This window comes from Anomalospiza imberbis, chromosome 3, assembly GCF_031753505.1.
Source record: "Anomalospiza imberbis isolate Cuckoo-Finch-1a 21T00152 chromosome 3, ASM3175350v1, whole genome shotgun sequence".
Lineage (NCBI taxonomy): Eukaryota > Metazoa > Chordata > Aves > Passeriformes > Viduidae > Anomalospiza > Anomalospiza imberbis.
In genome coordinates, this window is record NC_089683.1 from 44,930,636 (window position 1) to 44,943,997 (window position 13,362).

Below are 13,362 nucleotides of genomic sequence, written 5' to 3' on the forward strand. Positions count from 1 at the left end.
ACTACTCTTCAAATTATTTCTCTTGTTTTCAGTTTGAAACATCATCAAATTTACAGTGGTCTTAGGGTTGTTGCTGCCTGGGTTTTTAAATGCTGGTGGTTGCCAGGATGCCTGCACTATCTAGCCCACTGTTGATGTCTTTTGCTCTCTGTGGAGGGCCAAGTGTTTCTTTTGTGCTAAAAAGAAAAGAATAAAGTCTATGTATGCACATTAATAACATGTATTCAAGTGTACAGGGAGTTCCCCCTCTGTTAGCTGAAATAGGTGCTTTTTTTGTTTGCATGTTTAAAACCTGCTTAAATGCCAGCTTTTGTGTTGTGCATTCAGTCCCTACTGAACTCTGCATAAGAATGTGCCTCAGCTCACCGTAGGCAGGCCTTGGTTCCCCAAAATGACTTTTTCAAAAGGGGCTGGGACATTTTGCTTTATTGGCAGAGTAATGAACTTGAAGAGGCTGGTCCTTAAAAGGGAATGCATTGTAGAGGCTATGATATTTCCATAGCAATGGCTGCAGCAAGCTTTCTATTGTCTGGCCTATATTTTAGTCTTCCTCTGGTAGTTACTTTTTTAAGGTGCTTTTTGTACCTTAAGTTTGTCACGTGCCCCATCTGTTTAGGGGATCAGTGCTTAAGGTGCTATCACAAGGGGATCTGCAGCAATGTCTCAGGAGTTTTGTTTCTTCACCTTTTTTAGTTTGAAATTAATTTGGTAAAGCATTTCGGGTGTAAGAAAATTGACTGCAATGGTCCTTCTACCTTGCTTGGGATCAACAACTTCAGGAACTACTTGGGGATGAAAAATCTGAATACATGCTACTTGGTTTTCTTCAGTGGTGATCTGGGATTTCAGGAGCAGCAGGAGAGTAACTTGGAATTATCCAATTCTGAAATCCTGGCAGGTCCCAGTGGAAACAGTGAGCCCTTACTGTTCCTGCTGCAGGTGCTCAAGTCAACTTAAGATCTTCAGTCTTTAAAAAGGAAGTTTTGCAGCTTTTCATTAGAATGTAATAGTGAAAGCAGCTAAAATATTTAAAGATATATATATACACCAGTGGATTGAGCACAGTTCCTAGCTCAAAATAAAAGGGCTATTATAGCTTTCTACCCAAAAAACCTGAGATTGAAGCTGCCTGTGTGAGGGGGTGGGATGCAGCAAAGAGAAAAAGAGAAGGCAGTAGTAGTGGAGAGACATGGCTTCTGATAGTGTGATAAAAGGAAACTCATACCAGAGATGATTTGGTTGGCTGGGATATATGGAGGAGAGATGGGATTCCAAAATATTTTTTGTATCAGCTCATGGATACGACCACAGTCAAGATACAGGTTTCACAAAGGCTCACTCAGTCCGGGTGCCGTACTTGAGATCTCAATCCCAAAGACTCCGTCCTCCTGGTCTTCCTTCTGCATACCAGTACTGTGGTTGGGCAACTTTGGGACAGATGTTACCTTCTTGCCAGAAGAGTTGACTATCTCCTGCTGAATTTCTTGCAAGGAAGTACAGAAAATAAGGTTTTGAAGTACCTGCTGTTGAATCATCATAATAGGCAGGATTAGAGCTGTAGCTGCATTTAGTTTCACCCAACTTTTTGAAGCTGGAGTTAAAATTGAAAATGCATTGCAGTTCAAAACAGTAGAGTGTTGCAACCTAAAACTTAGTAAACTGATCAAGATTTAAGTCCAGAATTGTAGGGATTTTAGGAACATTGCGCTAAACACCATAGATCATGCTGGTTTGCTTAGATAAAAAGACAGGATAGATTTACTCCATTGTACTCATTGCATTCCTTCGCTTCCCCCCACCTTGTTAAATTATGGCTCCATATAAGATCGATTAGTGTAAACTGCTGCTCATTGGGTTTAAGAGGAACAATTTTCTGCAGCTCCTTCACATGGGTTTGAAAGGAAAAAAATACCAAACATACTGCTTAATTAAGATCTAAAGAGGTGGTGCAAACTTTTGATGATTAATTGAAGCATGCTTTAGACTGATGCATATTTAGTTATTATAATGTGATAATTTTATCTTGTTATACAAACTACTCCCTTTGGGAACATGATTTAACACCGCAAACACTCCGTGTTTATTGCATTGTTCATTATGAAAAATACACAGGATAAAAACCACAAGGAGATGTAACCGAACAGTATCTGTGTGGTGGATGCAGGGAGTACTTCTTCCACCTGTAATGACACAACCCAGAGGCAGAAAATCACAATATTGTAACTCCCACAATATCTCTCCCTGTGAAGAGTTGAGAACTCAGAGAAGTAGAGGCTGGGAATTTAGATCTTGTGCAGTATGTAGAAAGAATTTATCTTTTTATCACCTGGACTAATTAGAGAGGACAGCAATATGTATGTTCTGCTGAAAGTCCTCCTGTTACTATTTAGTTGTGTCAGTCTCATCTCCTCTTTGTCTCACCTGTAAGAGTGCCCATGCTACCTGTCCTAAGTGTGAGAGATCTGAGAGCATGCTAAACACTTTGCAAAAGCAGGTGATAAAGTTGCAGGCCCAGATGGAGGGGGGAAAAAAAGCAATTATTAAGAAGTATTTTCTTTCACTTCAATATTATCTGTGCCAGGACTTGCAAATGATATTTTTGTACTTTACAAACATGTGTCAGCATAGCTATAAGTGTCCTAAAAGCGATGGTGAATGATCTTCATCAGAAGAGCTGCTCCAGTGAGAGCTCACATGATGGATGTAGGCACGGCGTCAGGATGAGCTCATGTTACTTTAAGCAGATATGCTAAGCTAGACTATCAGCAAAAGATTGACTATGAACAAAGGAGACCACTGCTGATGTAATAAACTGGTACAATTATTGTGGACAAGCTTTCTTAGTGCAGTTCTAATCAGGAAAAGATTAGAATAAAGATTGAGGACAGATAACCAGTCTTAAACTACTGAATTTGAAATTTCCTGCTTCCATGTGATCTCCTAGCAGCAAATTCTTCTAGCTGAGCACTCTAAGAATAGGGATTTTAAACATTTTCCTGAAAGCAGGGCAGGAATCTGGTAAAGTGATTTTCAAAGAATTTGGCCTTGAAAAACAAAGGTCTGTGAAAAAGTGAGAGGAATTTTATCTTGAATGGAATGCAAGATACAAATTTCTGGTTTCAGGTTATTCCAGCTTGTGTTTAGCAGATGACAGCATTTAAATCCCAAGACTGTGTCTTTTCTTATTTCACAAAGTCTTAATGTCTTGAGGCTACATTATTGCTTCTCACTGCTGGTAGAAATACATGAAGTAATACTTTCTGCCAATGTTGCAGTCCTGAATTTTGGTTGCTAAGCTTAATACACTGTAACAAAACATTCCTATTAGTTCTTTTCACAAGGTCTGCTCAGATCCTTATCACAACCGGTATGAAGGAAAGCACACAGTCAGGTTTGGACCTTTATCATTATCCCCAGCTGTCATCCACACCCATAGAGCACAGCTCTGTACTCTCCCAGGTACCAAGCATGGCTTCCTTTCTCTGCTATGCTTAGCATCACTTGTAGCTGAAAGAAAGGATTTGATTTTAGACCAAGTTTTTCCTCCCACTGGGCTTGACCCGGTTGATGGTCCACAGAAATGTGATACTGGATGTTTTCTATTTCCCCTGATGAACTGCATTACAAAAAGTTAAAGTTGCATCAAAAATTGACTTGGGCAAATATACACCTGAGGGAGCAAAGATGACTTAAAAAGTGAAGTATTAATGCCCTGTCCCAGGAAATGTGTACTCTGAACCCCCTTCTAAAGTACTGCTATTTCCTGGCTGCTTCACATGGCCATACTCGGTTAATCCTTTTGTATCAGTGTTCCTGAGTCTATTAAATTAAAGAGGAGTTTAGTTTTCTTATTGCTGTTACCATGAAATGAAAAGAATTACGTTGTTTGATGACTAGAGTGAGAAAGGAGTAGAATAGAGAAATAGTTTGAGTTCTTTGTATATAGCTAGACTATTTCCTTCCCTTTCCCACTTCCTTCTTTCAAAAGGATGACCATTTTGACTAATATTGATGAAGCCTCCTGGATATCCCATATCACTTCCCGAAAGTGCATACAGTGGCTGGAAGTAGTTGTTTGTAGACCATTCTCTGCTGTTTTTTTGACCATCAGATTCGTGGACCACAAGTGAAGCTATGCTGCTTCAAAGGATTCTCTGTGAGGTGGTTGTGAAGTTCTGCTGGACAGGGCATGGCAAGAGGCACTGACAAAGAAGGTCCCTCTCCTCGCCTTGCCAGGATGTATCTTAGAGGGTAGAAGGAGGTGGACTGAACCTGACTGTCCTGCATAACCACCCACAGAAAAGTGCAGAGAAGTGAATAACGTGGCTTTTCCATGTAAACAGCTGCTTCTGGCTGCCTATGTAATTAGAAATAAGCAGTTGTGTGGGTCTTTCTCATAATCTGTAGGAGACTGTTCATGTGAATTAGTGAACAGGAATTGAATGACAGCTGAGGTGTTCCCCCTGTCAAATAATTCGTGAAAGCCCCTGAGAATCCCAGTGGTGCATTTGTGTTTCCCCTTAAAAACTGTGCCCCAGACAAGCCAGCCTGCTTCAAAAAGAGCTACTTCAGCACCTACTTTGCCAGTGAACACTCTTTCAGCTCTGTAATATTCTTTTTTCATTGATGAGAGTTCCTCTCACCAGAAATGAAGGCTATTAGAAAGGTATCACTGGTAGATCTTCTATTTTCCAGTGATAAAACGCTTCTTATCAGTAGGGGAATATATGTTACTGTTATCTGAAACAAGAGTCTGCTGTCTGGTTCCTTTGATTCAGAGGATCTTCTGTTGTCCTTGTACATTCAAAGGGGCAGGCTCAGTCTGTAAGGAATTGGTTTATTATGGTGCAAAAGTAGCTGAATCAGGGTGCCTTTGTAAAAGATAAGTGCTTCAAATGATTCAGGACAAGAATGAGGGGAAGAGCTTTAGGTCTGTGCTGGAGTAGTTGGCACCCTGGACAAGGCCAGTTTGCAGAGAAAGCGGCGATGACCCCATGCAAAACCACTACAGCAGCACCCTGTGTGCCTGGCTGATGTTACAGCCAGCTCAGGGCAGGCTTTTTGACCCTAGAGATGGCTAGTGATAATTTTGGCCAAATTGTTTTGATTTCCCTTTGTGTTCAGTATATGAAGGTGCTTATAATACTGATAAATCCCACTCTAAAGGGTAAGTGATACAATACATTAAACACAAATCTGTGCTATAACTTGGCCTTAAATGCAGGTTTAAAGGTAGACAGATTGATTAAAACTAAAAGGTCATTATTTTACATTGTAGAATTTTATTTGTAGCTGTAAATCATAACACAGTTTATGGAAGGAAAAAAGTTATTAAACTGGCAGTATTTATTCCAATAAGGTGAGTAAAATGCAGCACATAGTTCTGAGTTATGATAGTCAGGGAAAGGATCCAAATCACTCTGCTAAAAATTAGTTTGCCAATAATTTTACTGAACGATGACAGCGTAGCTTCAAAAACAAATCCTTTATAGGGAAATAGGATGGCTGCATGACAGAATCTCTAAGCTATGAATTCTCCACAGCTCATGGACCAGGAACTGCTTTAACAATTAGTCTCCAGAGATATTTTTTCCCAGAAGTTAGACAATGGCTGCTGTCTGTAACTGAAAGGTCATTGAGTATCATAAACTGGACATAAGAACTGAAGAATTCTGAGTCAGAAAGATTCCTGCTAACTTATTGACTTGATCTGTTTAGTAGGCTTAACTATTCACTGCTGTTGTCTGTGAAGCTGAGGTGGGAACGATGACCACAAAAGAATATTTACGTTAGTAAATAAACTCTGTGGTATTTTTACATGGCAGAAGGCACACATGCCACATTTGTAACACATGTTAGAGAAGAGCTTGAAAGAGGCTTGCGAACTCTGCCTGAATTAAAATTTGACCAATGAGCATGATTGAAAAGCAACCTGGCAGATTTTGCCACAGTGCTGCGACTTCTGCCTTATTCAAGTCTATGTTTCTGTGACTGCTGAATTCACAAAAAAGCTCCCTGTTTTGCATGCTAGTCATTTCAAAATAATACAGAAAAGGGGTGTTTTATGTTCCTTCTTATTTAGAATAGGGCTCGTGTTAGAGACCTGCCTTGGTGCAGCATCTTCTGGCTGTGTTTTATCACCAGCTTGCTGAGCAGAGCATCTCAGGGACTCACTACAGAAGACAGTAAGTAGCAAGAACAAAACAGCAATACCCACTAAACCTTCAGTCTTGGTTACTCATTTAATAAAGAGTTGTGCGCTCTTAAGCGTGCTAAAAAGTTCTTGAGATTTCCAGACATTTTCAGCAGTGCACAATTTTTGAAGCTAATAATCTTTTCCAGCCATTTTAGAAGCTTTGCCAGTCTGCTGAGTCTGGCTGGCACAGGTCACCGGCTGCCTGAGGATGAAGCTGGTGATCACAGGCAGGCACAGTTCTGCTCTCTGACAGTGAGGGAGTTAGCAATAAGATGAGCTGGTGCTGCTTGTATCTAAGAGTAAGTGTGCAGATGTCTGAGGAAGGTGTTTGCATCTCATGTAAACATTGTTCTTATATTTTTGTTGTAGAAGATGATGTGTCAAATGTACAAATAATGTGTGCCTGGTGCCAGAAAGTTGGAATCAAGCGCTATTCCCTGAGTATGGGAAGTGAAGTGAAATGCTTCTGCAGCGAGAAGTGCTTTGCAGCTTGCCGAAGAGCATATTTCAAGAGAAACAAGGTAAGAGAAATAAGGAAAGATGTAACCTACATAGACATGGCTTTAATCAGGCCCAGCCTGAGTCTCATTTAGTTTCTAATAGAAACTCTTTTCTTTTGTTTTCTCTGTTTCATTTAGTTCCACCACTTTCCATCCGTATTGTCTGTTAGACTGTCAGCCCTTTACTAACCTTTCTTTCAGTTTCTCTCAGCTTGATACTTGGGTTTTGTGAGGGTCAGGAAATTTAAATACTAATAAGCATTAACATAAGACTCCAAATTTGGCCTTAGAGTTTCAGGATACTTCCTACACATACACATCTAGGAGGAAGTATCAAAGAAATAGAGTAAGGCGGTGTATGACAGTGCCACCAAGTCCCATGGCATTGGGATCATGGCCAGTGGGTAAAAACTTTTAGGGCCTAAATCTCAGTCCCATCACAATACTGGACGTCTTTTCACTGCTGCTAGTGAGCTCTAGTTTCATTCTTTAAAAGTATATAATTTTTAATAACTTATCATTGCTACAAAGTTCAGACACTATACAGTTTTTGGGTTGGGGTAAGTGATGTTAGAACATCTAGAGTAACGTGAACACCCCTCCTACTCAATTTAAATTTAACTCCATCTAAAATTAGAAGCAATCCTAATATTGAATGTCTACAAAAATTGCTGTAATCACTGAAGCACAGTGCCTGAAGATGCCCTCTAGGTTACTTCAGCAGCTGTTTTTCTGCAGCAGAATTTGTAACATGTCATTTAAAGAAAAATAGGGAAGAAACACCTCAAATTTTTAGTTGTTTAAAAAAGTAACTGTGTCCTTTTGGTGCTTATTAGTGTGAGCCTAGTGTTTCTAAGACAACTTTATTGTCTTAGAAATGTTTATCATTCATAAAACTCTTTACATTTTGGCTTCCTAAATGATGCCATTTTACCCTTATGCTTCAGGACATTCCAAGCCTGTCAAGTTCAAACTGACTTCAGAGCTCTAAATCTGGTCTTTTACATCTGTCATAATAACAAATAAGTACATATGGGTTCTAGACTCAAGATGCAGTGTTATAGCAAATTAACCTCCTTCATAAATTTGGGTCACATAATCCTGTCAAAAAACAAAACAAAAAAACCTATTAAAAAAAAAAAAACCAAAAAAACAAAACCAAAAAAAACCACCTAAAAAAGCCCAAAAGAATTAGGTTGCAAAAATCAGTAGAGTGGAATTTTAGTGGCAGTCTTGGAGAATCAAGCTCATAGTGTCTACTGGAGCAGACAAGCAAGTAAAAGTCACATGAGTATTCTGTGAAGAAAGTTGTTTACGTTCTTCTTGTCTAGAAAAAGTGTAGAGGAGGGAAATACATGCTCCTTAGATGCTCCCCATTTGAAAATAAATCCGCACGGATGTATGTGCCTGTGCACACGTGCACTTCTATCACATGCAGTTCTGTGTGCCTTACAATGTGCAAGGCACAGTCCAGACCCTGTGGGCTGACAGGATACAGATCTCTGTCAGCCGATGCTCCTGTGACTTCCAGTCATGAATTTACATGGATAAGATACTTCCTAGTAATGGAGGCATTGTCAGTGATCCTGGTTAGGTTGTCCTGTGTGTCCAGAACTGATGAGTAGCAGATAATTTGGGAAACTTTGGAGAGGCAGATGAAAGGACTTGGTGTATTCTTTCTCACCTGCAGCTTAGATCCTGAAATAAGAGATTTAGATCTCCACTAAATGAAAATAAATGCATGTTAACATAATGCATAGGTGTACTTTAACCTTCTAGTATCCCATTAGTAGTAGAATTCAGTAATAGTTTATGACCATGAATTCAATTAGTAAAGGCAGTATATGAAAAAGTTCCCTTTTACCTGACTTACTATTTATTACCCTTGTGCTTTATTGGAGGCCTCCTTGTCCTTGTGTTATGAAAAAGGATGAATTAGAGCTTCACATTCTCCTTGGTTCCCTTTCTTAATCCTCTGTGAAGTACTTCTGGAAGATGCCAAATATTTCCATCCAGAAAACTCTCTGTATTCATTATTTTGTATGTGTGTATAGACAGACACACACACATATATGTATACAAATATATACACATATACATATACACGTATATGTATATAAACACAATAGATGTTCCTAATATTTTCATATACCAGTATATCGCAGTGAAATGTCCTATTATTCACTAAAGAGGTTTCAAACTAACAAAATGTCATGTGGGCGGACTTGGCAAAACATGGTGAGAAAACATTATCATGTTGATTGGCTCTGCTTCAAAGCTAAGCCAGGGAGTTAAATTTTCTTTCTCTTTGGACCTGTGCAACTTGGAATTTCACAGGATTTGACTGAGCAGAGGAAATCTGTAGCTGCCCCTTGCATGTATGTTTATGGCATTAGATGATCCGGGGACAGAATATTTAGGAAGTGCTGTTGTTAAATGAAGACAAGCACAGTAGAACTCAGCAGACCCTCACGCTTCTGGTTTTGCACTTCACCTGTTAGTAACAGAGGGGAGTCTTGAGGAACAAGATCAAAAGAACCAGGATGCAGTAGTTTCAGATTAAACTTCTGACCTTTGCTCTGTTACTGCTATTCCAACATCGTACCTGTCTTCTCGATAACTCTAATGCTTATTTATGTATTTTAAGGAGTTATGCCACTCTACACGTTCTCATTTTTCAAACAGAGGAGCAAAACAGTCACGTTTCACCTGCCTTATGCATGGTTTAAACAGCAGATCTCTGCCACAATATAGTGTTGTATTACATTAAATATGTACAGCTGCAGCATTTCTGGGAGCTGATAGGACTTTGTGGTCACTTTATTTAAAGCTTGAGTTTCCTAATGGATCACGTTAAGCAGTCTTCCCTCCCTCCGCTAGATAAGAAGTGCTGTAGTAAGTGCTTGTCTCCGATGATAGGAGTGTTTAAGCAGTAAAGAATTAGTCATCACTAATGCCTCAAAACAGCACTAAGTAATGCTGTGAATTATCCATCCCTGAATGACAGTTGCTGTGATCAGAATGAGTACTTTTGTAATGATTCTAAAAAAAAAAGGTATTTTCCCATACACAGGGCAAATGCACACTACAGTGCTGCCTGCCAGGGATTCCCAACTGGGGGGAAGCTTGGCATGAGCTCACACGGAAGTGCCCTGAAAGAGCTCCACAAAACCTCAGGTCAGCTGGGCACTGGCTGCTCCCAACTTCTAACTCCTTCTCAGTCCGTTCCTGCACTAGGTTTAGCAAGAGCAGCAACACACTGGAATAAGCTGGTACCTTCCTGGCCTTGGGAGCTTTGAACCCAAGGAGTTAAGTCAGAGGTGCCCATCAGGCTTTCCTGCTTTTTGTCCTGCTGGAATCTTGTCTATTTGTGCTCTGGAAGCTGGGCCCCTGTGTCCTCTACATGCATGCATAGCCAAGGTTGTCAGGGAGCTTCATGCCTGGAATGGGAACTTTGTAAGGAAGAAGTCTGGTGCAACCTTAAGTTGCTTTTCGTATAAGAAATGCAAATTTTGCTCCAGGTATTTTTAAAGTCATGACCGTTTAAAATTATATGAGATAGCAGCCATGCCTTGCAAGAATAGAAATATATGTGTTTTAAAATTATAAAAGCTCCCCCAAAAGAATAAGCTTATCTAAATTATTAGTGATAAATTAACCAAAAATTGAGGCTTTTACCCCATTAAGCAAAACCCAAAGTATTTAGATGAGATCTAATTTAGAAAGAAACCTAAAAATAACACCACTGCCACCCCCAAACAAAAATAACCCAAATCTGCATTCCTGCTCCTGTTTGTCCAGTTTGCCCAGTCAAATGCACATAATGAATATTGTATAATGACAACATGTTGTGTATAAAAGGAACCATTGCTGGAAAAGCTAGTATTTGGGATTAATGTTAGTACCCAAAGATATAAGATTTGGATGCTTCCTTCTTAGATTTAATTTTATAGGCCAACTAATACAAAGTTAAGTGCCAAAGATTCATGTAAGGGCAAAAAGCACTAGACCACCAAGTTTCAGAATATGAAATTTAAAGGGAACGGTTGGACTCATAATTGGATCCAGTGAGTCTGAAGCTTGAAAAGATTAATTTTGAAATGAAGTTGTTTGACTCACTGGGTCAGAAAACAAATTTATTATGACCAAATAGCCAAACATAAAACTAGAACTGACTTGAAAGAGGCTATAAACTCTGTTCACAGATATATTAAAGAATAATTTACTTGATTTGACTAAGACTTTGGAGACATAGTGACTGCAAGGTTCTCAGGCAGTATTTTATACTTGACCTTGTCCCTGCTTTGCACTGCCTCCCAATTAGGAAGAAAGATAGATGTTTTTGTTTACAGAGCAGTCCAATTTAATTCATACTAATAAACAAAAAGGCATAAATCAAAAAATAAAAGTAAGCTACTTTTTAGCACCATGAAGATGTAAACAAGGATGACTCTTTTCTCCCTGAAAAGTATAGTGATGGGCAGCACTGTATGTTAGTAGTGCAGACAGGGAGTGTGGTTTAGGATCCTTTATCTCATCTGTGTGGCAAAAATGAACATGAACTATCAAATGTAGCTGTAAGAAGTCATACACATTTATTTAGTTCTGAGTTCTGTTGCATTAGACAACTCCTCACATTTTCAAGCCATATTTAATGATGATAAAGAGCATGCAGTATCATATAGCTATAGTGCTCTTGCCTGCCTAATTTTTTGGTTAATTAATATCTATCACTAAGTGATGATATGGACATTTAGATACAAACAGGTACTATAAATTGGGAGTAAACAGCAGCTATCATTCCCCAGAATTATTGCTGAGGATTGTCAGAGAAAGTTCTCTTGATTTCAAGCTTAATTGTGCGGCCTAACAGTGCATGAGAGATATTTAACAATCTCACTGTTAAGTCAATGAGTAATGGCAAAAAAAAAAATCTACTTTCATCTCTTTCTTATGCATCTGCAAAATTTAATTTGTAAAGTGATCATTATTCATTGAGATTCAGAAAATTGCTTAGAGCAACTTGATGCAAATAATGCCCTGACCAAAAAAAAAAGAAAGCTTAGCTGTTCCTTTAGACTCCCTTTCCATAGTTGAAACACATGGGGCTCTGAATAGAAAATCTATTTCTCCTAGAGATTTAACTTGCATTAGTCAGGTGCTCAGAAAGGTCAGTGCAGAGCAGGTGTCCCACCATCTTTGCATGCAGTTGCCCATATTTGGTTCCGTGGAGCTGTAGAGAAAAGCAGGATTCAATAAATGGTTCACGAAGTTGCTTCTGCTGCTGTGGGTTTGCGTAGAACGTGCGTGCGTGTATTTGTGTGTGCACATCTGCGTGTGTGTGCGCGCGTATTTGCCACAGCAGCCAATTGAAAAGGTTTCTTGCAAATGCTTGAAGGTAGAGGGGGAAAAAGACAACAAACATCTCCATAGCTGTGATTGCTTTGTTGAGATATAAATGAGCGCTGATGAGTGAATGCAGATGAGATGCTGAGTCTGCAGGGGAAACAGCTCAAGTGTGGGGCACAATTGAAAACTTCTTTGAGGAACTGGCTGGAGAAGGAGGGATAAGGAAAATAACCTCATTCAGAAGATGTTTTTAAAGTTTGTGGAGGGTTGAAGGCTGCAGATAGTGGCCAAGAATCTGGAACAGAGACTGCAATATTAAGAAAATCCTGAGCTGTGGCATTGGTCAGAAAGAAGATTGGCATAATTGTCTTGCTGTCATCAGTTGGCCTTGTTATTTACAGGATGCTAAACCCAGAGATCTCATAGAACTGCTTCCTTAAACCAGAGCTAGGATTTTTCATGATTAGAAGAGGCAAATGAAATTCCAAATTAACCTACTGAGGCCATCAGTCAGAATATCTCATTGCTCACCCACAACAAAGCAAAATGTATTGCCATTGCTAACAATGAAATGGGCAGCAGCACCTGACTGATGCCACCAGTGACTTAATGAAGGGATCTGGCAAACCCAGCGTGCTTGTCAGTTTGCAAACTCAATGGACATTTTAATGTCCATCTGCTGCCGTTTAATACTATAAATTTGAATCAAATTCCCATTGTCTGAATTACTAGCAGGTATCCAATCCAATTAAAAGGCGTGTTCACTTTTAATTTTAACCACCGTGTCACATTACATCAGTCATGTTGCATTCTGGCTGCTTTGGTTATATCAAGATGAATATGCTAATTACAGCTGCCTCTTGGGGGGCAGGCATTTGATTCAAACAAAGCTACCAGTTTATGCGAGGTGTCCTCACATCAGTTTTGGACAGCTTTAACGATTGCGCTTTTCCTTTTTCCCAGAAGCAAGTTATGTTTACATACAGATGGTACAACAAAAACCACTAATTGTGTTAGGACTTGACTGGAAATGCTTTTAAGTTTCTTGCACACTGGGTGAATGCAGTTTAGAGCAGTGATTTGGATTTAAATAGATGTTCTGTCACCTTGGTATTGGAGAAGTGAAAGAAGTTTCTACCTGCAGAATGATGGAGGGAGAAACATGGCCAGTAGCCATTTTTCTGGAGGTTGCTAAAAAGCTTTACTGAGGCTTTAAATCACTTAGGATGAATTTTTGAAGGGGAGAGGAGGACACTAGAGGATAATAGACATTTTGCTCCTTTAAAAAGTTTGGCAAGATAGACTTCATGGTCTGCA

The 13,362-nt window shown here is 39.4% G+C and overlaps 1 protein-coding gene across 2 annotated transcripts in view; it reads left to right on the plus strand.

Moving 5' to 3' along the window:
• SOBP (sine oculis binding protein homolog) overlaps nucleotides 1–13,362 on the plus strand; it is a 114,411-nt gene that overhangs the window by 17,320 nt on the left and 83,729 nt on the right. For both annotated transcript variants that reach the window (XM_068184195.1, XM_068184194.1), the window contains exon 4: nucleotides 6,566–6,717. In XM_068184195.1, the coding sequence (XP_068040296.1) occupies nucleotides 6,566–6,717 (152 nt within the window). The remainder of the gene's footprint in view (nucleotides 1–6,565; nucleotides 6,718–13,362) is intronic.